At 41.0% G+C, this 26,878-nt stretch overlaps 1 protein-coding gene across 4 annotated transcripts in view; it reads right to left on the bottom strand.

The window, feature by feature from the left end:
• LOC111147585 (nuclear receptor coactivator 7) overlaps positions 1-26,878 on the bottom strand; it is a 169,532-nt gene that overhangs the window by 60,335 nt on the left and 82,319 nt on the right. For all 4 annotated transcript variants that reach the window (XM_022503700.1, XM_022503697.1, XM_022503701.1 and 1 more), the window contains exons 3-4: positions 21,584-21,804; positions 2,526-2,605 (exon numbers count right to left, since the gene is read on the bottom strand). In XM_022503700.1, the coding sequence (XP_022359408.1) occupies positions 2,526-2,605; positions 21,584-21,804 (301 nt within the window). The remainder of the gene's footprint in view (positions 1-2,525; positions 2,606-21,583; positions 21,805-26,878) is intronic.

Genomic DNA, 26,878 nt, shown 5'->3' with positions numbered 1-26,878 from the left:
AAAAAAAAAAAAAAAAAAAAAAATGTTTTAAAGTATGTATTATTTTTTCAATATTAGATATTTATATAATATATTCAAATCTAGGAGTGTTCAGGGTATAGGAGTCAGTACAAGACATCCTGAGAATGGAAATTACAGCCAGACTGTTGGATCTGAATTGTGAATCTGCGACTTACTAGCTGTGTGACCTTGGGTCACTTGCTTTTAACTTCTCTCTGCTTCAGTTTCTTCCTCCATCAAAAAGATAATTACAATTCCTGCTTCACAGCACTTACTTCATGCACAGTGATCAAAAAATTGCCTTCATATTTTTAAGAAAACACTTGTAGAATATACTGGTTAGGGACTTCAAGGAAGGAGAAAAACATTAACAATCTGGAGTTATTACATAAGGATAAGACATAAATAGAGAAGCAAGCCATAGACCCTAGGACAGATACTGGAATCATTAAATGTTTAAAACTAAACGGATGCAAAAAACCCAAAAAACAAATGAGCAAACAGACAAAACCAAAACTGAACAGATGTTTGAACATCCACAGCTCTGGAACAAAATAAGCAATCCAGTAAGTGGTTCTCATGGTTCTCTAAACACCAAGTTATGAATCACCTTTTATTTCCAATGACAAGTACAAAAAATGACTTGCCAAGTAAAACCAATCTCATAACCTGTCAATCAAACAGGAAGGCATCGCTGCATTATGAATCTGATCCCTTGTTTCTGTAAGTAACATGGGCGTTGCCGTGTGTCCTCGCTGCAGCAGTTAGTAAACACTTTGTGAAGCGTCTCCTAGACAATAACACGTCTCATTTCTTTGGGGGGCTTGGGAATGATACTGCTGGATACACACATGGCTTTGGACTTAATACCGTTACTAATGATAAATAATCCAACACTTCTTGAGTACCTACTAGGAGGTTAGGCACTGTGCAAGGTGTTATGGGGATCAAAAACATATTGTAGACCATGGCAAAGTGAAATTAAAAAATCACCTCAAGGGGCACCTGGGTGGCTCAGTGGGTTAAAGCCTCTGCCTTCGGCTCAGGTCATGATCCCAGGGTCCTGGGATCGAACCCCACGTCGGGCTCTCTGCTCGCCAGGGAACTTGCTTCCCCCTCTCTCTCTCTCTGCCTACCTCTCTGCCTACTTGTGATTTCTGTCAAATAAACAAATAAAAAATCTTTAAAAAAAAAAAAAAATCACCTCAAATCCCTTCAGGAAAGGCATAGTCCTCTAACCCCCAGAAAGATGGCTGGACACGTTCATAGAACACGGAGCATGAAATGCCTGTGCCAGGCTCTCCTGTGTGACTCTAGAAGGGCTTGGAGATAACTTAGCATTCCAGAAGAAATGCCAGGGAAGGATCAGGTCCTGCTGCTCGCCTTACAGAGAGCCTGGCACAGCATATGAGTAATGAGTAGAAAAACATACACATGAGAAAATCACAACCAGGCAATGGCGACAGCACTTAATTTCTTGTTAGCAGTCAGAGAACACGCCTCAACCATGCTCCTTCATAGTGAATTAAAATAAATCTAGACCCGAGTGTTTACTTTGTAGCAGAGCTGGGATAAATATACGCAGCTCCTGGACTCCAGGAGTTCGTGCTGCAGGAGAGAGAGGCATACACGGCACATACCGTGGAGGTACAGGAATGGACACATGCACAGCATTATTCATCTCCTGATTCAACAATATGGAAGCCTATACCTTGCAAGCCCCAGAAATACAATGGTGACCAAAAAGGGGTCTTTCCCCATGGGTCCATGAATTAAGGCACAAGACAGACATTAAAATAACAATCACGGGGCACCTGGGTGACTCAGTCGTTGAGCTTCTGCCTTCAGCTCAGGTCATGATCCCAGGGTCCTAGGATTGAGCCCCATATCAGGCTCCCAGCTCAGCGGGAAGCCTGCATCTCCCTCTCCCACTCCCCCTGCTTCTGTTCCTGCCCTCGCTGTCTCTCAAATAAATAAAATCTTTAAAAAAATAAAATAAAATAACAATCACATTAGTGAATCAGTAAACTGAGATAAATTTTGTAAAGGAACATGAATCTATGAGAGGTAAAATGAAGGGATCTGGCTAAATGGTCACAGGGGATAAGAATGAATATGGAGAGTCATGGGAAGAAGATGTCAAGGATGAAGTTCAGATTGTAGAAATGGGTGGCTGATGGAGCCATTGCTTCTTGAAAAAAAAATACCGAGCCCGGAGATCTAAATGGATATGATAATAAGCAGGCAAGTGACTCTGGTTATGGAACTCAGAAGGCATGGATGGGATGAGACCTAAAGTTGGCCATTGCTGGCATAGCAAAGACAATGCAAGTTACAAGTTTACATGACATTGCCTAGAGAGAGAATATGGAGGGAAGAGAAATGACCTAGAACAGGTCTTAAGAAGCTTCATTAATTAATGGACACACAAGAGGAATGCAGCTAAGGGATAGGATGTGTCGTGGGGAAATATCATGCAAATCCAGTGATATTAACAAATGTTCACACCTCCTGTTTATACTTACAGTATATTCCATAGTACCATGGGGCTTCTGAACCACCATCTTCTTCTCTTTTTTATCATGTGTTTTGTTTTGATTGTCATCTGAAGAATAAAATGTATATAAATGAATAATTTCATTCTCAGGGATCGAGGATAGGGTAATCTACAGTACATTAAAACCCACTTTCAAGGGGCCTCTGGGTGGCTCAGTTGGTCGGGCAACTGCCTTCGGCTTGGGTCATGATCCTGGAGTCCCAGGATCGAGACCCGCATCAGGCTCCCTGCTCTGTGGAGAGTCTGCTTCTCCCTCTGACCCTCACCCCCCAATGGTCTCCTCTCGTTCTCTCTCAAATAAATAAATAATAAATAAATAAATAAAATCTTTAAAAATAAATAAAACCCACTTTCAGGATGTTTGGCTGGCTCAGTCAGTAGAGCATGAGACTCTGTTCTCAGGGTTGAGAGTTCAAGCCCCACAGTGAGTATAGAGATTATTTAAAAATTAAATCTTCAAAAACAACACAACACTTTCAAATTGACTGAAAAAAAAAAAAGAGAGACACAACTAGAAAAATGGACTACAGGCACAAATAGACCATACTCTTAAAAAAAAATACTATTCATCAATGAACACTTGAATAAATTATTTATGTTAACTATAATCAAATAGTACAAATAACAATGAGGCAATGTTTTAGAGTTATTGATGTAATGGTTTAAACGATAATATATAATGATACCATTAAACTAGTATACTTATGATATACATGAGGCATCATGTAAATCAACACCATCCTTTTATTTTTTGTTTTTTTCATTATGAAGTAAAAATAACAGTGAATCAACAGTTACTCAATTATTACTCAATGCTCACCATACAATGTTATTACACTATTACTGATTATATTCCTTATATTGTACTTTTCATTTCCATGACTTATTTATCTTATACCTGGAAGTCTGTACCTCTTAATCCCTTTCAACTATTTCACCCATCCTCTCTACCTCCCCTCTGGCAACTACTGATTTGTTCTCTGTATTTAAGAGTCTGTTTCATTTGTTCATTTGTTTTTAAGATTCTACATATAAGTGGAATCATATGGTATTTGTTTTTCTCTGTCTGATTTACTGCACTTAGCATAATACCCTCTAGGTCTATCCATGTTGTCACAAACGGCAAGACTGCATTACTTTTTATGGCTGAGTAAAATTATACATACACACATACATACTCTGTCTCTCTCTCCCTGTGTGTGTGTGTGTGTGTGTGTGTGTGTGTGTGTGTGAGACACAGTCACATCTTTATCCATTCATCAATGGATACTTGGGCTGCTTCCATATCTTGGCTATTATAAATAGTGCTACAATGTATCTTTTTGACTTAGTGTTTTCATTTTCTTTGAGTAAATACTCAGTAATGGAATTACTGGATCATCTGGTATTTCTACTTTTAATTTCTTGAGGAAGCTCCATACTGTTTTCCACAGTGGTTGCACCAATTTACATTCCCACCAACAACGCACAAGGATTTCCAGCCCTTTTAGAAAGCGATTTATCAATATGTACCAACAGCCATAGAAATGTTCATTCTTTGATTCAGTAATCCTTCCCTTAGGGATTTATCCTAAGCAAAAAATCCAAAGAGGAAAACTACCATATATCATAACATACGATTTGTGCAATACTATTTATAATATTGAAAATCTGGGAAGACCAATATGCCCAACAACATATTGTAAGTTGGGCCACAGACTTTGCCGTTTTTATAGGTCAAAATAGGTCAACCTAAGGTTTAGCAGCTGCATTATGATTTAAAATAATTCTCATGGTTAAATACATCCTTATATAATCAGCCCAGATATTGAAAACCAGAGAGACATACTGCAAAGGATAACAATTTAAGTGACAAAGAAATATACAACTGAATTAAGGACATGAAAAGATGCTCTAACCTGTATGTGATCAGAAAAATGCAAACTAAGATGAGGTATCATTTCCCAGCTATTAGCATGGCAAAAATCAGAAAGTTGGATAATTTTAGTGTCGGCAAAGATGTGAACTGCTACTAGGAATGTAAGCTGGTATAACCATTGCAGCAAATTAAATCTGTACAGCCCTTATGACTCAGCAATCTGACAGACATACATCCTCTCCCAGGAGGTATATACTTTATAGATATCAGAAAGTCACTTGCTGGAGGATGTACCGGACAGCCTCATCGGTGGCAGCACGAAGCTGGAGGGCAAGCAAAATTTAGTAGACATGCTCTGGAATTCTAGGCAGTAATTAGAAATAACAAGCCAGAAGTATACACTGTTGTGTGTTTACATCAGAGAAAAAGAAGGGGATATACAGAACAATACCATGAGGTATATTTAAAACAGAGGCACTCAGAGGAAGTACACATTTTTCAAGGTCACATCCAAATACGAGTCTACACACCAAACACAGCAGGATGTGTGCGGTAGGGAGAGAAATGGGAGGGGGGAATGAGGATACAAGGAAATAAATAAATAAATAACGAGGAGCCCAGCTCGGCCGGTGATGATATGCCATGAACTAAGAAGATTAGCTCTGTGCTCTACATCAGGGGTCCCACAACGTCCCACAGTACACGCGGATCAACAAGATCACCGCATCCACATGACAAATAGGAGTGTACTGAGAACTGGAAGGTAACACAACAACATGAAAGAGTTAATTCATGTGGTACTGATCTGCCTTTTAAATATTTCCTTTATATTAATATTAAAAACCAAGAAAAAAGGAAGAGGTGCTGTCATTAGAGTTCCTTTCCAGTCATTTCTATGTTCAATCGGATCCTTTTACAGAACCAAAGAGACTCTGGAAATTCCTCCAGACTATAAAGTGACCCCCCTACCCTCAGGTGGCCACATGTAAATTACTTCAGGAGGATGAGACAGACAGTGTTTTCTTAGATCTCCAGATCTCTAGATTCTGTAGGTAGGGAGAATTTACACAGCCCGATGAAAAACCCAATCATAATACTTCATGACTCTTGTGATCTGGTATCCCATCCTTTTAATATGTCAGCTCTACTCTCTGGCCCACACTTCTGCCCTTCTCTTGTCATTACAAACAGCTGTCACTGTAGCTGCTCCTGCTTTCAGAACAGGCCCTTCCCACCTTTTTGTAAGCGCTTCCCATTTCTAGAACCTATCCTCTTCCCATCTGTGGCAGCTTCCAGTCCACGCCTGCACATCAATTGCATAATTATTTCTGGTCCCAGTGGATCCCTGTTAGCCACCAAACCATGAGTTTCCATACTGCTCAGCTGCAAAAGAAAAACAGGTGCTTGCTGAACCTTTCAGGATAAAGTGAACTTGTATACCTGAATTAGTACAAAAATTACTTCTCCTTTGTCACAGGTGGGTAGGCCAGAAAAAATGTCAAACATAGTAACATTATAAATAAAGGAGGGGGAAAAAAAAGCCTTCCCTCCAGAATCTAAGATTTTGAAACTCTTGAGGTAAGGACCATGATGTCTACCCACCTTTGGACATCTTGTGCCTTAATATGATTCCCCGAATGTATGATCAAACGAACTTCCCAATACAGGTCCATGAGCCTGACAAGGTAGATTACTGGCAACATCGTCACTGACAGAACATCGCACCAGGAATATCATATGAACCTATCAAAGCCACAAGCCATTTTTACAACTGACCCAAAACAGACAGCAAAGAACTGTCTGATCCCAAGGACCTAATTCAATTGTCTTCACAACGTAATAGCACAAGGCAGGGTGTCTGGGTGGCTCAGTCAGCCTTCGGCCCAGGTCGCAAACTCAGGGACCTCGGATCCAGTCCTGCATCGGGCTCCCTGCTTGGTGGGTTGTCTGCTTCTCCCTCTGCGCCTCACCCTGCTCGTGCTCTCTCTCTCTCTCTCCGTCTCAAATAATCTTTTTCTTTTTATAACAGCATAGGGTGAAGGTTCATATGGCTTCCTAGGGGTTTTTTTTTGGGGGGGGGGTGGTCGTGGTTAAGTTTTAAAGATGGCCAGTGCATGTCTCCGTAAGTTAAGGCCTGAGTACCTTACCTAGACAGGCTCTGCAGCACATAGCCCATGAAGCCTGGGAGAGGTTTCTGGCCCTAAGTAGAGCTGAGAAGAGACAGCAGCAGCCTTGAGCAAGGACTACTCGGCCTCGAGGCAGGATGGAGCTCCATCTCCAGTGTTTCTGGGGAGGGCCCATCACCACCTACAAGGACGGAGGACTCTCCCAGTGTCAGAGTCACATCCAGCGTCAGCCTCCTCAGACCCTTATATCTACACACATTTGGACCTTCCCCTGCTCAGGAGAACCTGGAACAAATGATGGAATAGTATTTACTGCCAGAGGGGAGACCTGGCCAGATGTTCCTCAGAAACTATGAGAGCAAAGCAGCCGAACCTCCGGCCTGCCCCGCCTCAGGAAAAAACCTCTTCAGAGGCCATGTTCTGGAGCCTAGTAAGGAAGAACTGTGATAAAACTGACAAGACCCCTAGATGAGAGAAATGCAGGCCCTTAGCCCATCCCGTCTCATTTCTCATAAATTGCAGATGTGGGGCTACCTGCCTGGCCCCCGGTCCTGCCTCCTCTCTCCCACCCCAGAGGAGGGCCGGGAGTGTCCCCAACACAAGGCTTCTGGCCCATGCATCTGAGATTCTAGAAATAAGTTTCTGTTCTTTTCTTTTCTTTTTTTTTTTTTTTAAAGATTTCATTCATTTATTTGTCAGAGAGAGAGAGCACACACAAGCAGGCAGGGTGTCTGGCAGAGGCAGCAAGAGAAGCAGGTCCTTCAATGAGCAAGGAGCCCAATGCGGGACTCGATTCCAGGACCCCAGGTTCACGACCCGAGCCAAAGGCAGCAGCCCAACCAACTGAGCCACCCAGGCGTCCCTAGACATAAGTTTCTTGAAAGTAGACTCCTCTCTCCCCGAGCACTGGGGCTAAACGCAGTGGGCATTCGGGAGACTGTCCAGGGCCCACAGGGGCGCGAAGGCTGGATGTGAAGCAATCCTTTGCCGCCGTGGTCTGTGAAGTCTTGGATGGGGTTACAGCTGCCGCAGGAATGCATTCTTAGAGGACCCGAGGTTTGAGGGCAGACCCTAAGGAAAGCTCAGACGTGGGGAGTGGAGAGAAGGGCGGCTCCTCGGAGTGGGGAGTAAAAGTGGGGAGCACACGTGGAGAAAAGTTACAGGAAGATCATGCTGACAGCCTCAAACGCCACGGCTGCACAGAGGAGGAGAAATGAACACCTGCAAATGGATCCCGGGGGGCCGCACAGTTCCTGCCATGAAAACTGGAAAGATTGCAAGACAGGTGATGTTAACCCTCTCGGTAAAGCAGGGAGAAGGCCTTTGGCTAAAGTGAAACGGGTCACAGACAGGCTTGGGAGCTTAAGGGATTGTGAAATTTGGATGAATTACTAAGGTTTCAACGACACGTGACAACTGAAAGCAGCAGGAAGGGTTCGCGGTAGGGGGAGGGGGTCTAAGTGATGGGCCCGGTGTGGAGGAAGCAAACCCCATGCTGCCATAGCGACCTGGGGGGGTGTCAGGCATGCGCACAGGGCAGCGAAGCAAAGGCAGTGGCAGGTGAGAAGCCCTCAGATGCTGCAGCGAGGAGAGTGGCCTGACGTCTTCCTGTCCTATTGCTACTCTATTATCGCAAATGTGGCGCCTCCGCATTCAAAACAAACCCAAATTTAGTGGGTTCCAAGTCTGACATGGGTCTCAGTGGGCTAATATCAGTGTCTGGAGGTCCCAGGGAAAGACTAATTTCCTTGTCTCCTCCAACTCCTACAAGCAGGCTGCTTTTGTTGGCTCAAGGTCCCTTTCTCCACCTGCCCAGCAACACCCAGCAGAGTCCTCCCACGTGCCACTTCTCTAGCTCTTCCTCCCCTTCTGCTGTTCTCTCTCTCTCTTTTAAGGACTCTTGGGTTTATACTGGCCACACCTGGATAATGCTGGATGCCTCCTTAAGGTCAGCTGATTAAGGGACCTTAATTCCATCTATAACTTTATGCGACTTTGCTGTGTAACCTAACAGGTTTTGGAAATTAGGACACATACCTGTCTACCACAGGTGGAGAACAGGTTTATAAGAAATGATAAGGGCACCTTTATCAGTTAGTGAAGCATCTGTCTTCGGCTCAGGTCATGATCCCAGGGTCCTGGGATTGAGCCCCACATTGGGCTCCCTGCTCAGCACAAAGCCTGGTTCTCCCCCTCCCACCCCACCCCCCACCGCCTGTGTTCCCCCTCTCGCTGTGTCTCTCTCTGTCACAGCGAGAATAAATAAACTCTTTAAAAATTTAAAAAAAAATTTTTTTAAATATAGGAAAAGATAAGAGGCTCAAATTTAAAGAGGGAATTTTCGGGGATTCAAGTAGTGATCTGAGCTGTGAGTGCGCTGGGGGATGGGTAGGGGATGTTAAGGAATGCAGCACTGGCTAGATGTTCTGGTTCTGAGAAAAAAAAAACAAACAGGCAAGAATAAGGCAATACCAATGTCATTCAAATCTGAGCATCTGTTACAGACCACTGGAGATGGGGTGAAGTTGGGACAACAGACATTGTTCACTACTGTCCTTGAAAACAGAGACAAAAGACAACTGTGAACTCCCTGGATCTTGATTCCATATCTCTGTATAGATACAGGAAAGACAGAAAAGACAGTATGTAGCCTTTTTTTTCTGCTATCAATTATCTGAATAAGCAGAAACAGAATGAGAAAGTATCAGGGCCAATTCTTTACTCGCCTTACACTTAATCGGTGTGTGGGTGTCCTCTCCTCTTACTCTTCTTGAACAATCCATTCTCCCCCTTCCTTCCATCTCTATCATAAGACCATCTGAATGGGGTACATGAGCTGACAGCATAGGACCCTCAAGAACTTGTCTAAAGAGGGAGGACAGTTTTCCGTGGCATCCAAATGAGATGAATTTGTAGAGGCAAAAACTGTCTCTTGTCTCTCCAGATGCTTCTATGAAAGGGGCACCCTGACTGACAAGCAGAAGAATCTACTTCCAATGACAGGCATATCCCTGTCCTAGGAACCGATGCATCTGGCTGTGACAGTTTGATGATGTTAACCGTAAAATCAAGTCATGTGCCATCTCCCTTATGTCACTAAACATTTTTCTGATTACGGTTTGGTTTGGGGGTCAAAATGAGCTGAGTTCAACTAGCAAACCTGATAAATTCTCACAGCTGTGCAATGTTAACCAAGTTATTTGAAATCTTTGTGCCTCTGCTTCCTTGTCTGTAAGAGGAAGAGCATTCTCATAATGTTGTTCAAAAGATTAAATGAGATGACAAGCACAGTGTTTCTCTCAGAGGCTGGCACAGAGTAAGTGCTTAACAAAGGCTAGTATTAATAATAATGCAGTCAATGCAACTTAATAGGAATCTGAACAGAGTAGGATATGAAAAGAATTCTAAACCTTAAGCAAAAAGATTTCATTCCCCAAACACAGGAGTGACAGAACATTGATAGATGATTATGAATTGTTTAAAAGAGAAAAGCCCAATCTAATCACTTGGATTCAATGCCAAGGAAGCCTTCAATGAAATTAAACAGCCATTATATTAAAAAAAAAACTAAAAACATAACACTAGTTAGAAAACTAAAAATAGGAGTGAACTTCCCTTAACACAAAGAACTTTTAGTTACTCTTTGATATGTGTTAAAAAGATGCTCCTGAGGGGTGCCTGGGTGGCTCAGTGGGTTAAGCCTCTGCCTTAGGTTCAGGGCACATCCTGCTCTCTGCTCAGCAGGGAGCCTGCTTCCTCCTCTCTCTCTCTCTGCCTGCCTCTCTGCCTATTTGTGATCTCTGCCTGTCAAATAAATAAATAAAATCTTAAAAAAAAAATATATGCTCCTGAAAAATCAACAGAACCCTAAAAGCTGTATGTTAAAAGCAATTTGCCTGTGAGAAGGGAAGCTGAACGACCTTGAGAGATCACTTCCTGGTCTGTACTGGCCTGTTCCTTGCTAAACACAGCCTGAACTAAGGCACCAGTGAGGCCCCACCCCCACCCCAACTTTCAAGAAGAAAGACTCCGGGGTCTGCAGCAGCAGAAATACCCCCAGGCATTGCAGGAGCTCCACCCCATTCTTCTTTTGGCGAGTTGTTCTGTGGGAGACACAGGCCTAAGAGCAATTCCAGCAAAGCTCTAAGGCTTCTGGACGTAACATCTCCCACTCTGCTAAACTCTAACACAGAGGCTAACCTAAGATGATACAAGACTAAACCACAAGAATTTAAGGTCATAAAAATAAACTTTGTCATGGAGATAAAAGCAGCAACACTGCAAAGACGACAGAGACCGGCAGGTTGGAACTCCCAAGGCTGAAGATGGAATCTCCGCCACTCTTCGGCACTTCGAGACGAGACAACGCCTGCACCTGCCTAGAATGTGTACCCACTTGTTCACCAACGGTCTCTTTAGAAATCAGGCAAAGCTCTCCTAAGGTATACCTGAGGCAACAGAGAGGAGCTCTTATATCAGAAACTGAAAGCAAATATTAAAACACCAATATAAATACAAGAATTCCTACTACCACGGTTTATACTCAACTGTGTTTTGGAATCCCTAGTCAAAGGAAAAGATAAGAGTTTTAAGAGATAAAAGAGATCACATTTTGATTATTCACAGATGAAATGTCTACCTAAAGAACCAACATCTTAAAATATCCAGAAAACCATGAAATTGTTCAGTAAGGTGCCCAGATATGAGTCTATTTGTGATAGAAATGTATTACAAAGAGTACCAGGCATAATAGTAAAAAACGAGAAAATGCCTAGGAATAAATAGAATGAGACAATGGCAAGATATATATATATATATATATATATATATGTGTGTGTAAAGAAATTTTAAAAGGTTTAGTAAAGTTGATGTAAATGGAAGCTTGAATAAAGGGAGGTATATATAATGTTCCTAAATTGGAAACCTCATTCTTGTAAATACTTCACTTTCTCTTCAAATTAATGTTTAAGTTAAATGCAATTCAAATAAAAAGAAATTTTCTGGAGAAGGCAAACATGTCAAATTGATCATCATATTTCTTTGGAAACATAAATAGATATAAGAGTATCCAAAATTATTTTTAAAAGAAAAATGACAGTAGGAACCCTGTACTGATGTTAAAACGAATGATTATAAAGCCATAGCAATTAAAAAATGAAGTGAAGTATAAAAAATCAGGTCTATATTGAAGGAATTTAATGGAATACAAAAATGCTTTTATAAACTAGTAAGAAAAGGCTAGCCTTTCCCATAAATGTCACGTAACTTCATCTTAGAGGGGGAGGTTTTGGCATCAGACAGACTGAATGACGGTACTGGTCTGCCCCAGCTCACTGTATAATTAAGTAACTTTACTTAATCAAAGACAGTTTCCCAGCATGTAAAATGGGAACACAGATGTGTCTGGCTGGTTCAGTAAACAGAGCATAAGACTCTTGATCTCAGGGTCCTGAGTTCAAGCCCCATGTTGGGCGTGGAGCCTACCTAAAAAAAAAAAAAAAAATTAAAAGTAGATAAATGGGGATACCAACTGGACTCCCACCGAGTCACTGTAAGGATTACATAAGGCAATTTGATTAAGGTAGAGCACTGCATAATGTGTGAAACAAGGACTCAGGAAACCTTAAGGATTACTATTAAATGAGGTTGTGTGAACACTGGTTAAGATTTGGAGAAAAATCCAGACCACTCTTAAATCAATGCAGACAGATTAAAGATTTAATAGTTAAAAATATGAAGTTAGAAATGTTCTTGAAGAAAAATATAGGATTCGTATTTGCTTAAAGAAATATGTTCTCTATCGGTGATACACACTTCTGAAATTACTGGCCTCACTCTGTCAAGAGTGCAATGAAAATATTAAATATTATTATTTAGCATCCTAAGGGTAACTTCTGGAACACCTGAATCATAAGCTGTTACAATAAAATTTTTTAAAAGGTATGCCATGAGGAATCTTCACCTCTTGAGGATGGAGAGGGCAGGGGTGTGAGGAAGAACAGAGTACACTAAATATGAACTCCATGTTTTCTCCTCTGTTGACACAAAGGGAAATGCCATGCAGATGTTGTTTTCCTTCCTTTAAGCATGCCACATGACCAACGTGAGTTGAGTCACAGTCACGCTGATGTACAATCTAGAATGCAAGAAGGGTAGGGGAATTGTTTATGGTGGAAATCTTTACCTCAGAGCCTAGTAGTGCCCTCAGCAGGAAGCAGGACCTCAAGTACTTGTAGAATGGGTCAACTAACCTCTCGCTAGGTATGGAAGCAAACAGAGTAAACAGAGTACTTCAGTTATTGAGTCAGCTTCTGACACACTAGCCATAAAACCGGTGAGTGTGTTGACTATTACTACATATGTGACTAGGTTAAGCCCAGAGAGAAATTTCAACTCTTATCGTCATTCACATTCTAGCTCAGGGGAAATGGAAACTCCATGTATAACCAAGTTTTTCTCCTTACTAAGAAACCACAAGACCTAAACTTTTATTCAACTTTTGGCTTCTTTCTCTCTCAGAGCTGACTTGGGGGAAGCCGAATGATGTATAATGGCTTCGTCAGGACTTCTGTGCCAGAGCTGGGCTCAGATCCCTGCTTTATACCGATCCACAGCGGGACCTCTGGTTAAGTTACTCAGCTTCCACATTTTCTCATCTGCTTAATAGGCTCCTACCACCTGCATTAGATCTTGATTACTAGTAAATTAAATAAAGAAATAAAGTATCTAACCTACAGGAGACACTCATAGGCTCTTTCATCCGAAAACTCAAGGTAGCCTTTTTTTTTTTTTTAATAAATGGATCAAAAACTTAGTTGGGTAAATTTTTAAAATTTAGAAGAACTATAAAGACCCATTCTGTACAAATCCAAACTATAAACTGTCATGAAAAATACCGCTGAACAAGAGAAGAAAATACAAAATCACCCATGTTACCCCATTCAGAAAGAACCCATGTTTACATTCTGGTGACTGTCATGCCAGCAGCTCTCCATCTCCCTTTTTGTATGTATACAGAAGAGTTATTTTTTTCAACAGAAATGGAGTCATTATCTATATACTATTGCCAACCTGCTTTCCTACCGTAACAGTATTTTGTGAAAATTTCCCAGTGTTTTTCTTTTTTTCTAAAAAATTTTACTTATTTATTTGACAGACAGAGATCAAAAGTAGGCAGAGAGGCAGGCAGAGAGAGAGAGGGGTAAGCAGGCTTCTCGCTGAGCAGAGAGCCCAATGCGGGGCTCAATCCCAGGACCCTGAAATCATGACCTGAGCCGAAGGCAGAGGCTTCAACCCACTGAGCCACCTAGGTGCCCCTCCCACAGTGTTTTTCTACATCATTTAGAAACAATACACAGGGGCTCCTGGGTGGCTCAGTGGGTTGAAGCCTCTGCCTTCGGCTGAGTCATGGTCTCAAGGTTCTGGGATCGGCCCGCGTCTGGCTCTCTGCTCAGCGGGGAGCCTACTTCCTCCTCTCTCTCTCTGTCTGCTTGCCTCTCTGCCTACTTGTGATCTCTCTCTCTCTCAAAATAAATAAAATTTTAAAAAAATAATAAAAATAAAAAATAAAAACAGCACACAGTCTTCCATCTTACGTCATCTATGTTATTTTTATTTTCCCACTATTTAAAACAATGCAATGAAGAAGATGTGGTATATTTCTATAATAGAATACTACTGAGCCATAAAAAAGAATGGAATCTTGCTATTTGCAACGACACGGATGGAACTAGAGAGTATAATGCTAAATGAAATAAATCAGACAGAGAAAGACAAATACCATGACTTCACTCATATGTGGAATTTAAGAAACAAAACAAGTGAGCAAAGGGGAAAAAAACAGAGGGTAGAGGACTGGGGGGATGAGTTAAATAGGGGATGTTGATGAAAGAGTGCACCTGTGATGAGCACCGGCCCATGTATGGAACTGTTCAACCACTTTACTGTACACCTGAAACTAATTTAACATTGCACATTAACTGGAATCAAAATAAAAACTTAAAGAATAAACAAACAAATAAATGTAGGAACAAAATAAATAATAAACAATGAAATGATAGTCACTGCATTTAAATCTTCTGATATGCTCATGACTGGTTTCTTAGGGTGAATTTCTACAAAAGTACTGTTGGGTCCAAAGGTATGGAAAAGGTAAGTCTCTTGACAATAATGGTTACTGCCTTCTAGAAAGATCTGACCACATCACTCTCCCACTATCAATGTATGGGAGCATTTTTTCCTTTGCCCTTTCCCCAGGTCATTCCTAATTTCACTTCTCAAAACCACTTAAGCTGAAAAATCACTGACAATATTTAGTGTGATCTCTTGTCCTTTTTTCAGCCATTCAATCTGGGTATTTCTCGTACACCGAGATTTTTCCCAATACAAATGTGATATGACAGATTAATTAGGGAACAATATTTGGACTAAACAGATCAATTATAATAGGACTAGATTCAGATCTAGCTCTAAGACAACAGGTTTTAAAACACAGCTGTTTGGTTCAGTGACTGTACTTTTTGCTTCAACAATGACAAGAATGCATTACAATATACTCCATTAATGGGAGCTCTGACATTGGAAAAGGAAGAGGAAGGAATGTCCCTTGATCACTGTCAGGTTACCAGGGGCTGGAGGATGGGGGACATGGGTAGATGTTGGCTAAAGAGTCCAAACTTCGGGGTGCCTGGGTGGCTCAGTGGGTTAAAGCCTCTGCCTTCTGCTCAGGTCATGATCCCAGGGTCCTGGGATCAAGCCCTGCATCAGGTTCTCTGCTCAGCAGGGAGCCTGCTTCCCCTTCTCTCTCTCTGCCTGCTCTGCCTGCTTGTGATTTCTCTCTCTGTCAAATAAATAAATAAATCTTTAAAAAAAAAAAAAAAAAAAAGGAGTCCAAACTTCCAGTTCTAAGATGAGAAAGTTTTGAGGGCCTAACGTACAGCATGGTGATCACAGTTAATAATACTGTATTAAATACCTGAAAGTTGCTAAAAAGTGGGTCTTAAATGTTCTCACTACAAAAAAGAAATGGTAATTATGTGCCCTGATGGAGGTGTTAGCTAAAGCTATGGTGGTAATCATTTTTCAATATATACATGTATCAAGTCAACATGCAGTCTACCTTAAACTTAGACAATGTTATCGCAGCTAAAAAAAGAGGACAGCTTTTTGTATTCATGCTTTTTAAATTTTTAAAAATTTTAATATTTATGCTCTTAACCATATTTGCAATGGTTATGTATTTTTAATTTTATGTTTAATTAGTTACAATGCTTATCAACAATTCTTTCATAAAATAACTTTTTCATTTTTGAGGATTAGATTTTTGATAGGCGTCTCGGGAAAAAATGTCTCTCCCACTCAGTAACTTTGTTTAGGAAAGGCATGACATAAATGGTATATTTCCTGAGACTAAGTACGTGGGAGAATATCCTGTTTCTTTGACCTTGAGAAACAACTTTTACTCCACCACTCTGAAGATTTCATTCTTTTGGTGTTCATCACTGTAAAGTCTGTGCCTGACTCTCCTCTTTGTTCTTTTGTACCTAAAATTTTTAAAAAGTTTTTATTTATTTATTTGACAGAGAGAGAGAGAAAGCAACAGAGGCAGAGGGAGAAGCAGACTCCCCACTGAGCAGAGAGCCAGATGCGGGACTCAATCCGGGGACCCTGGGATCATGACCAGAGCTAAAGGCAGACACTTAACTGACTGAGCCACCCAGGTGCCCCTGTACCTAACATTTTTTAAAAAAGATTGTTTTTACCATTTATCCATAACCTATAAACATTTGCCATAGCTTTTCTACATGCTGAGTCTTCCCCCCTCATTCTGCCCAAATATGGTAAGCTCTTTTGATTTCCAAAGTCAGGTATGAAAGCATTCTTCTTATGCTGTGTTTAATTACTACATCTCTTCACCAAGAACATCTTTGATTCTCAGACCCATCACTCATGCCTCCCCTATCTGTCATCTTCTCTCTTATCACTTGCATTCCTTCCTTAACCCTGTGAATTCCGGGGGTAGCTGTCAGGTCTGTCTTGTGCACCACCTAGGTTTTCACAGTATGACTTCACTTAAACATTAATCGGAGTTCCTTGATGGCCCCAAGAAGCACAGATCCAATTATTTCCATCCTAATAATATCACTTTATTTTATACCCAAGTCCCTCAAGTCTCTATATTCTGCCTGATTTAAAAAAACATTAATTTGGGGTGACTCAGTCAGTTGAGCACCTGACTCTTCATTTCAGCTCAGGTCACAATCTCAGGGTCATGGAACTGAGTCCACATTCAGCTCAGAGGTCAGGGGCGAGTCTGCTTAAGATTCTCTTTCTCTTCTTCCATTGCCCTTCTCCCCCCCCCCCCCCATCACTGGCATGTGTTCTCTCTCAAAAAAGTAAGTAAATTTTAAAAAAAAAAAAAAAACAACAACAACATTAATTTGGTTCTTGATATCCTCTTTCCACATTAAAGTCCATTTTAATCCTGTATTATGTGATCCTGTGAGCTCTAAAGCACAGAATGACCATTACCTGTGAGGAGAAGGCAATGCGATTCTATGTTGTGGTTTGACCTACTTTTATGTTTAGCAATTCATTTATGATAATAACATAACTTTGGCTTTCTGAACTTCTTAAGTGAAAAAGAGAAATGACAGATAAAAAACCTTCACACGTATGGTTAAAACAACTCTATGAAAAAGTAATCCGTGTAAGGAAAAGTGTCATGGTTGCATGGTGGAAAATAATTCATCAACTGGTAACTTTCATGTTGTGGCAAAACCCAAAAATATTTAAAAAGGACAAGTAGAGAACTTCATCTATTATTTTATTCTTATTAATTTTCTTTTGAATTTAGGAGGAAAAGCCATGATTTGAAATGATTAATAGAGACATTACAGATTCATTATTGAAAGCTAAATTCATTCTTTATCCTACAGAGGTTTTCTCTCTAAATAAATCTTTGATTGTGATAATCACAAAACTGGATACACTCTTACTTAAGTGTTTTCTGTTTGAAAAAATAACCTCCCAATTCTCTTAAAATGTCTACTTCACTATCAGGATTTTTAGTATTAATCTTTTATGCTAAAACACTACAAAATCATAATAATATATTTTATTCCAATTTAGGCTTGCCTCCCTCGTTTATAAAATTTCTCCATCTTTTTCAAATCTTGTACCTGCACACCTGTGTTTCAGTTAAAGAACTTTCCTACGAGACATTACCCATTTTGTAAAATTCCCTTTCCCATCTCCACTTCGACAAAAGGATGTGTGTTATTCTAAATTAAGGAATAATTTATTCCTTTACTGTGAAAGAATTTTTTATATAATTCATGCTGTTAAATATATTTGGACACTGTAATATTGATGAGACAAAAGATACATATGTACACATTCCAACATAACTGTGTCAATTTAATGATAACTTAATAGCTAATTTTAAAAAATATACTGAGAAGCACTATTACCAAACAATTCCTTAAGAGTTCACATAAATAAACACAAGTTTAGAAAGACTCCTATGTATCAGTAACAGGGCAAGCATGGAAGAGTTGCCTTCACATATTCTAGAAATTTTTGTGGGTGGGGGGAAGTCTGGAGATGTTTACTGTGTGCCAGGTGCTACATTAGGGGTTGGATCTAGATTTATCTGATGCCATCCGCCTCCTTGTAATTACTTCACTTCCATTCTCCCGCTCCATTCTCTCAGAAACAAAACATTTTTAGCATCTGCACCATTTTGTTACAATGGGGCAAGTGCAGTGATTCAATCTTTCTGTAACATCTTTTATAGGTATCTAACCGTTGTGTTCGTCTAAATCTTAAGAGAGAGCAATGAATTGCTACCAGAGGCTTACATGAGGTACAGATAAATCTAATTCAACAAGTAAAAATGTTATTTTGTTCCTTAGATTAGGCAGATGTTGGTGATGGGGAAAGAGATACCCACAGAAAGTTACTATGTTCCTCCCTTATTGATTATGGAACTTCACATTTGTTAAATGTTCTTTTTGCAACCCCCTTGGGTTTACTCTGTTATTCATTTTTCTGTATTTTTTGATTAACATTAAAAATAACGGTAAATATTTAATATGTAAAAAAAAATGAAGAAAACAAAACTCCCTTGCAATTTCTGTACTCTGAGAAAATGGTTATCAACATATTGTCACAGGTTCTTCTAGTCTGTTTTTCTATATTCATTATCATTTGTCATCCATTAACTTTTTGTTTTTGACTCTGTACAGGTCCCTGTTTCTTCTCTTACATGTGTGGATTTATGTCATACCTTTAAGTAGCAATTTCTAGGCCTCTCACCTGAAATGTAGGTCCCTTTAGACAAATCCACTTGGTACCTCAAAAACATCTCCAAACACAAACACATTGAACTCTTTTTTCCTTCTAGAGTTTTCCAGTTTATCAATTCTTAACTCTGTTCATTTTGTCCCTCACACCCTAGAATGGTCACCAAATACTGCTGATTCTATGAGCAAAATCTCTTCGTCGGGTGCCTTTCTCTCCTTCCCCAGTCTCCAACCAGCATCACCTGACTTCAAGCTGATTTCTACCCAATGTCCTCAGATTTATCATCGTAAAACACAGAGTTAATGCAATTTCCCCAACAGCACCCCACTGACTCCAGTAAAGTCCAAATCCTTAATGTGGCTGATGAGAACCTCCCATTTTAGTGTCTCTTCTCAGACTAGAGCCACCAAAAGCACTAGAAATGGGATTATTCTTGATTTGAGGCCTACTGCCCCACCTAGTGGTATGGAACAACACCCAGGATGGGACTCGGGGGACTACACCAGGTCAGATCAAGCAAGCCTGCTCACAGGGGTCCAAACCAATTATCATCGCCATTCTTGAGAGATGAAAAGCTATGATGGCATCTCTACTTACCATGACCAAAGGAAATCAGACTAATTCTGACCTATACCCTTCCAGAATTTTCATGAAACTCAAGCTTACTGAAACAATATTCATTCACCTATGTATTAATTCATGCCCTTGATGCACATTTAAAGAACACCCGTAACTCAAATACTACACCAAACTAATGATACAGGGTCCATGTGATGACAGCCCATAAACAGGAAAGCAGATAAATAAATCCATAATGACAACACAGAAGGAGAGCCTAAGCTAGCCACCGGCAGGGAGGGCTTCCTATAAGAAATGATGACTGAGCTGATTTTGAAGTCAAGTGAGACTTGGATAGGTAAAGGCCAGAGTGAAGGGTGTTGTTTCGGTTTCAAAGCATTACACATGCAACATAGGGCCGCACGTGAAAAAGCTATGCTAACACAGCATCTACAGTTAGTACAGCATCCTGACTAAAGGAAACCTGAGTCAACAGGATTCTACCAGCGTCTTCCAGGAAATCCTATAGAGCAAATGTCTCCACTTCAAAATACTCACCAAGCAATAGCATTTACAATAAGGGTGAAAAAAAGATAATATTTTAAGCTGCACAACTCTTCAAAACCACACATTTCCAAATCTCCAATGTGCACAACTCATATGTAAAAGAAGATGAGAAATGCGATTTTCCTTAATCCTCTTCCTCTTTTTGGAAAGAAGGGGTAATACTCAACACTTTAAATTTTAAGGGAAGTCTATTAACAACACTCACACAGAAGTTTTTTCAGTAGGTGACAGTTACAGCTTTTTATAAAATACTAAGTGGCTTGAGACTGAAAGCAACGGTTAAGCTCTGTACTAAACGATATAATCACATTATCATGCATACATGATATAACCCCAAATGGACCCCTACAAACCACACACACCCACCACAGCAGATACCTCACCTGCCTTCTGCTGGAGCAGTGCCTGCAAAGTCTCCCTGATTAGCCCCCCAGAGGCAGCCCATTTTATCTATGATAAGCACTGCTCGAAAGTTCTATTAAACATGGAGACAAGATCTGTCTTACAGGAACTCTGGCTGGCATTAACTGTGACCAAATGTGGGGCCCCCAGGAGAATCTGCTACAAGAACCCATATCACATACTGTCCTGCAGTCTGTTCTCAGAGACCCTGTCTTGTCTCTTAGCCTAGCAATCTTAGTACACAGTACCCAGGGTGCCACAGCAAGGTCTGACTCCCACTTCCTGTTCCTTGCACTCTCCTCTGCACACAGCCCAGCCCTGCATGTGATAGGAGCAGTCCGTGTGACATGGATCCCTGAAAAGCAGGGCTACCGCCTCACCATGCTAGCTATGCCACTTCTGTTAATATGGTTTCCAGCACAGGGAATATTCTGAGAAACTATAATATTGCACACTTATTTCAAAATTTCCCTTAACTAGGGGTGCCTGGCTGGCTCAGTTGATGGAGCATGTGACTCCTAATCTCGGGGTTGAGAGTCCATCCCACACTGGGTCTAGAGATTCCTTTAAAAAAAAAAAAAAAATCCCTTAACTAAAACTCCCAAGTCGTGGTATTTTTTTTTTAATCGATGGATGTTAGGACTTGTCTCTGCCATTTTCTATTGCCCAGCTGATGCCAAACAGTTCAGACATTTCTAGCAACGTATTTACGGAAAAGTCTATATACTTCAAGAAAAATACTTCTCATACAGGGAAGGTGACTGGATAGATATTTATTAGCACACACTAGGTGCTGGATCCTGGAAAATCAAAGTCTAAGGAGACACACCGAATTATGTCCCTCTTATCACTTTATACAAGACTATGTATGTAAAACAAGGGTACGTGGTATATAATAGCTCTCAATAAGCTGCTGTTATTATTATAATGATGAGCAGTTATAAATTAACAGTCTTTTAAGAATTATTGGTTGTTTATGTTTTGAGGATTTTTCTTAGAGAGAGAGAGAAGGGAGGTGGGGGCAAAAGGAGTGGGAGAGAGAGAACCTTAAGCAGTCTCCACGCCCTACACAGCCCAACGTGGACTTGATCTCACAACCCTGAGATCATGACCTGAGCCGAAATCAAGAGTCGCACACTTGACGGACTGAGGCGCCTCTATGATAGATTTTTAAAACAAAAATACTGCAGCATTGCCACCAATACTCACCAGTACTATAATATCTCTTTAGTTCCGTACGCCTGATCTCCTTTAACTGATTATTTTTTCTCTTTTTTTTTTCATCAGTAATATATTCCTCTTCTACAGCAATGTTGGCCTTGTCTTGTTCTAAAATGACTGCTTTAGCATCCTCTTTTCCAGTATGGGTCCTCGTAGCAATGGCTGAGGCTGTCTCTGCATTTTGTTTGGCTTGTTTTTTCTTTTTCAATCTAGGAAGGAGGGGGAAAAAAAGGAAAAACATTGGAGAAATGCTTTTCTGGAGGAATTACATTAGTTTCATGCTTTTGGGCTTTCAGAAACTAATTAACTGATACGGAACACACTTTCTTTATATTACTGCCAATCACATTTTCCTGCTAATTTTTTCTTTTCTAATCACTTAAAAATTCTTACATGGAGACCAGTAGCATTTCCTCCACTTTACATCCTCAATACTTAACGTCTCAGAAAATTATCAGGAAAAAATCCTCTGGGCCCGAGGAAAGACTAGATTCTTTTACAGACTATTCAATGTTGAACATTCTCTTAATCAAAATATATGGCTGCCACGTTTGCAGTGTTACATCAAAAAACAAACAAACAAAAAAACAAAACAAAAAAACCAGAGAGAGAGAGAGAGAGTTTCTAGTTTTCAATGGGCAAACACATTTGTAAAAATAAATCCTTTATAACTGATTCACACACTGAGTTATATAAAAGTCTGGCAAGCTGGTTCGGGTCTGAGCAATTCTTTTCCTTTATACGTATCACAGTAGTACTGAAGGAAGAGCTGTAACCCCTGAGACAAAATGCCATAATGAGACTATATGAAGTGATCATTATAATCACTAATGTACCAGCTGACTGATAAATTAGTTAACATATCTCATTTTTTTTTAAGATTTTATTTATTTATTTGACAGACGGAGATCACAAGTAGGCAGAGAGAGAGGAAGAAGCAGACTCCCGCTGAGCAGAAAGCCCGATGCGGGGCTCGATGTGGAGCTCGATCCCAGGACTCCGGGATCACGACCCGAGCCGAAAGCAGAGGCTTTAACCCACTGAGCCACCCAGGTGCCCCATATCTCATGTTTTTAATTCCTCACTCCTAAGTCAAAGAGATGAAGTTTACTATACTTTGCTGAAATCCAATAACTCAAAATATTTTCCAATTGATGTCTCACTCTAATTGATATGTCACTCTGTACTTACCAGCCCTTCTGAAGAATGCCTTCACCTTACCGGAACGTAAAGAACCAGGGTCTTAGCCTCTAGCATATGTGACAGTCTGCTCCTACATAATTATTTTAAATTAGGACTCTTTGGGCTCGCTCCCTTTCTGTTTAAACGTGGTCTCTTACACGTATGTGTCTAGTTCCTTTGCTCTCTTGAGCATCTATCTACACAATTCGATGTTGGGCAAGGATAAGGAAATGTTCTGGGAGAAAAATGAGATACCTATAGGATAATAAAGGGACTAACTTGTTTGCTTTGTGACATTGCATAAACCCATTTAACAATTTGGACAGGTCCTTTGTTTAAAAAAGAGACCCTTATTCAACAGGGTCTTTTACTAACATCAATTGAGATAATCTACGTCAACATATAACACGAACAGAAACAGAAATAATAACATATCCCCTCATATGACAAAAATCATATAATGACATGAGAACTAAGGACACATGACACATTCAGCTTTGGAAATAAGGTGTCATATTCTAACAAAATATTTCAATTAGGCTATCATTCATTGAACACTTAGCAGCCAAGCTCTTAGATTTTCATTAGCTAATAAACAAGTATATGACCTAGGAGAAAGGACAGCTAGACACAAACCACAGATGAATACACTCCCCATCTCTCAGTTTAACTATCTTTTTTATGCTTACTCATTAAAAACCAAAGCAAACCAAACCGGGGATTCATAAAAAGGACTTCTATTCAACAGACATGTTTTTATTTTCTAACCTCAGATTTTAAACTATTTATTATTATTATTATTATTATTATTATTCATTATTCTGGTAAGAGCGGGTGGCTCCATGTTGAGTCGGTTAAGGTTTTTAATAAAACAATTCTCTCTTGATCAAGATTACTATGTGACGCTGAAATTAGTATAGAGTAACCTAGAAATATACAGAAACCAGCACTTCACTTAGGGAGGTCTATCAAAGAGCTGACCCCTGTGTCCAAAAAGCTGGGTATGGCTGGTCTGATCTTCTCAAAAACATGCTTGAGATGAACCTTATTGCCCACTTTCAAAAATTGTTCCTTCTAGGAAGAGAGAAAAGAGGAGTCAAAAAATAATTCTATGCAGCCTGAAATATACTGCTTCTTCCTCTTCTGGATTTTTCCACTTTAATTTGATTTAAATGTCCTCATTTCATAGTCCCTGTGATAATTAAACTCACTGAGATCTAGGGCACATGTTTTGATGAACAGTAGCACTGTCTGGGGACATCTCATTAAAGACTGATTTTCACACATGGAAATAACAAAATGGGATACATTGTTTCATTCATTTGACCCTGTTCTGCACAGACCATTACTCTAAATACTCACAGCCAAAAGTAGTTGTCCCCCCCCCACAAAAAAAAGGCTGGAAAATAGCAATACCAAACTTGTTTAACAGAAAACAGAATCCAATGTAATACTTCACTAATTTTACAATCAGCTACATCTTTTGATTTGACTAGAGTACTCATGAGAATTTGTTGCTCTGGAGTTTATCAACATGACCAAAACATTCTGATCGTATGATGTGAGTTTGGGAAGCCCACTGTAAAATCCTTCCTTTAAAGCAGAGAATACATTTTTAAGGCCTTGTCTAAGAAGGAATAACTGCCATCTGATGTATGTGTATATTTATTGCTCTTCAAATGTTCTCATTTAAGCCTTCTCTGTTTTTCTGCAAGTCAGTATCTGTCATGGTAAGACATTCTCAGAAAAGGGTTTTGTTATCACCAAATTAAGGTAAACTGAAAAAAAAGGTTACACAAGAAAATAAACCAAGTTTTTTTTAATGACCCCAAATGTACATTTATATTGTGGACCAAAAAAATACTTAGCAAATCATGTTCAGAGATGAAAACTGTAAACAATGAGACATATTTATATTTGATAGCTGTGAATATGAGTCCAAAAACCCCTTTTATTTTGTTATGCTGCATAACAAGCCCGGTGCAGGGCTTGATCCCAGGACCCTGGGATCATGACCTGAGCCAAAGGCAAAGGGTTAACCCACTGAACCACCCAGGCGCCCCTAAAACAAGTTTTATTATTCAATCTCCTCTCACTACTCTAACCAAGCCTTATTGGTTCTTGTAAGGGCCTACTTAGCCAGAGTGAGCCATTTTGTTGTTTATGCAGTAAACTTAGATTGAACCTGCCCCTTCTCCCAAGAGGAAAGCACTTCGAAACAGAATTGGTGAAATACGGCCAAATAGCCCCTGATAACAGAGTCCAGATTCAAGGACGCGTTCGGCCAGATGGAGACGTCCAATCAAGTAAAAAGCGCACGTATTACCCGCCAGGGAACGTGAGCCCCCACCTTTTGGGCACCAGACAAAGGCGCCAATTCTAGCCAAGGTCATAGGCTGACTAAGATGACTATCATGCGGTAGAATGTAATTCAACTGGCCACCTGTGTGTGGCCAGGCTCAACCACATGGCCTTTACTCTATAAAAGTTAGTCTGTGAGACTGGGAGTCGTCGCTTCTTTGCAAGAGACGGCCATGGCCGGTCAGTTTGATTCTCGATGGTTGGCGCGAAATAAAGCTTTGCTTGACCTTCGCTTTGTATCAGTCTCATCCTTTTGTCTACAGACCCTTTCAGTGGGGGCTCGTCCCGGGATAAAACGGCGAGGACTGAGCCAGCATCAGAAAGCCTCCGGAGGTAAGATCTCAAGACCCCTTGAGATCCTATCTGTCTGTTTGTCTGTCTGTCTGCGGAGCTCCAGGGTAATAAAGCCCACTGGGGAGAAGCTGGACGCAGCATAGCTCCCAGGGCTGGAGGGGATGCGGGGACGCCTCATCCCTCAGGGGAGGATTGCCAGGGGGTACGGCCCCTCCCAGGCAATCAGGGGACCAAGAAAATCCCCAACATTGGGTGCATCTAGGGGACTGAGAAAATCCCCACCAGCGAGTGCATCTAGGGGACCGGGAAAACCCCCACCAATGAGCGTGTCGAGGGGACCGCCACCGTTGGGTTTACGGATGCACGTAGGGAACCGAGAAAATTCCCCGCTGGGTCAACGGATGCTCATAGGGAACCGAGAAAATTCCCTACAACAGCAGGTTAAAGGCCGCGAGGTCTGGTTGTAGGGGGCCGGGTAACCCCTGTAGGGGCCGGAAAAACCCCCACCCGGGGCAGGCTCTGGATGAGGCCCGCTGGGTCTGCGTTTGTTTTTGTCTTGTCTTTTTGTTGTCTGTTGTTTGTTGTGTTTGAAGGAATGAGGCAAGCAGAGAGTGAGGGGACTCTTTCATCTCTCCGCTCCTCCTCATAGATGTGGGGCTTCTCCCTTACTCACTTCCCGTGTTAATGGCTATAACTGGAGCCAACTGGGGTTAGTCTAACTCGAGACAGAGACCGTAAGGAATATTCCCAAGCAGCTGCCGAAACTTCCTTCGTTTCGGGGAAGTTCCTTGCCCTCTCTGGCCCGATGTGGACTGCCTAGCCCCCTCCCCCTTGCTGGTGGGAAGGCATGGCATCTGCTCCTCTGTTGGAGTTGATGAGCTCTAAAACCGGGAATCCTTTCTCTGCCTCCTGGCGGCACCTTGTTTCTTCTGTCTCCCCCTTATCCTGTTTCTGCACCTATGTGCGTGCGGCCTGCATGACCAGCCTCTAGACCACGCACCACAGCTCCTTCTCTCTTCACTGTCAAGGAGCAAGAAGAGCAGCCCCTGGACCTAACACCCCCCACTCCAGATCTCCCCACCCGTGTCTCAGGTAAACATTCGGAAGTGGAGTGGGCCCAGGTGGAAGGTAAATCAGTATTTAAACTAAGTAAAGTTTGTTGGTTTAATTAAGATAGACGTGTCTTTTAAGTTATCAGCGGTAAATGTGAAACTTCAGAGTTTACTTAAGATCAGATAAGCTCTCGTTATTTCTTTCTTTTTTTTTTTTTTTAGGGAAGCAGGCTCCCTGCTGAGCAGAGAGCCCGATGCGGGACTCGATCCCAGGACCCTGAGATCATGACCTGAGCCGAAGGCAGCGGCTTAACCCACTGAGCCACCCAGGCGTCCACTCTCGTTATTTCTGTTAAAATCTGTTGAAATCTATTAGCAAAGAAATGACTAAACT

This window comes from Enhydra lutris, unplaced genomic scaffold (assembly GCF_002288905.1).
Source record: "Enhydra lutris kenyoni isolate GAN:26980312 unplaced genomic scaffold, ASM228890v2 scaffoldscaffold17, whole genome shotgun sequence".
Classification (NCBI taxonomy): Eukaryota; Metazoa; Chordata; class Mammalia; order Carnivora; family Mustelidae; genus Enhydra; species Enhydra lutris.
Note: the sequence above shows the minus strand (reverse complement) of the source record. Positions and strands in the feature narration are given on the sequence as shown.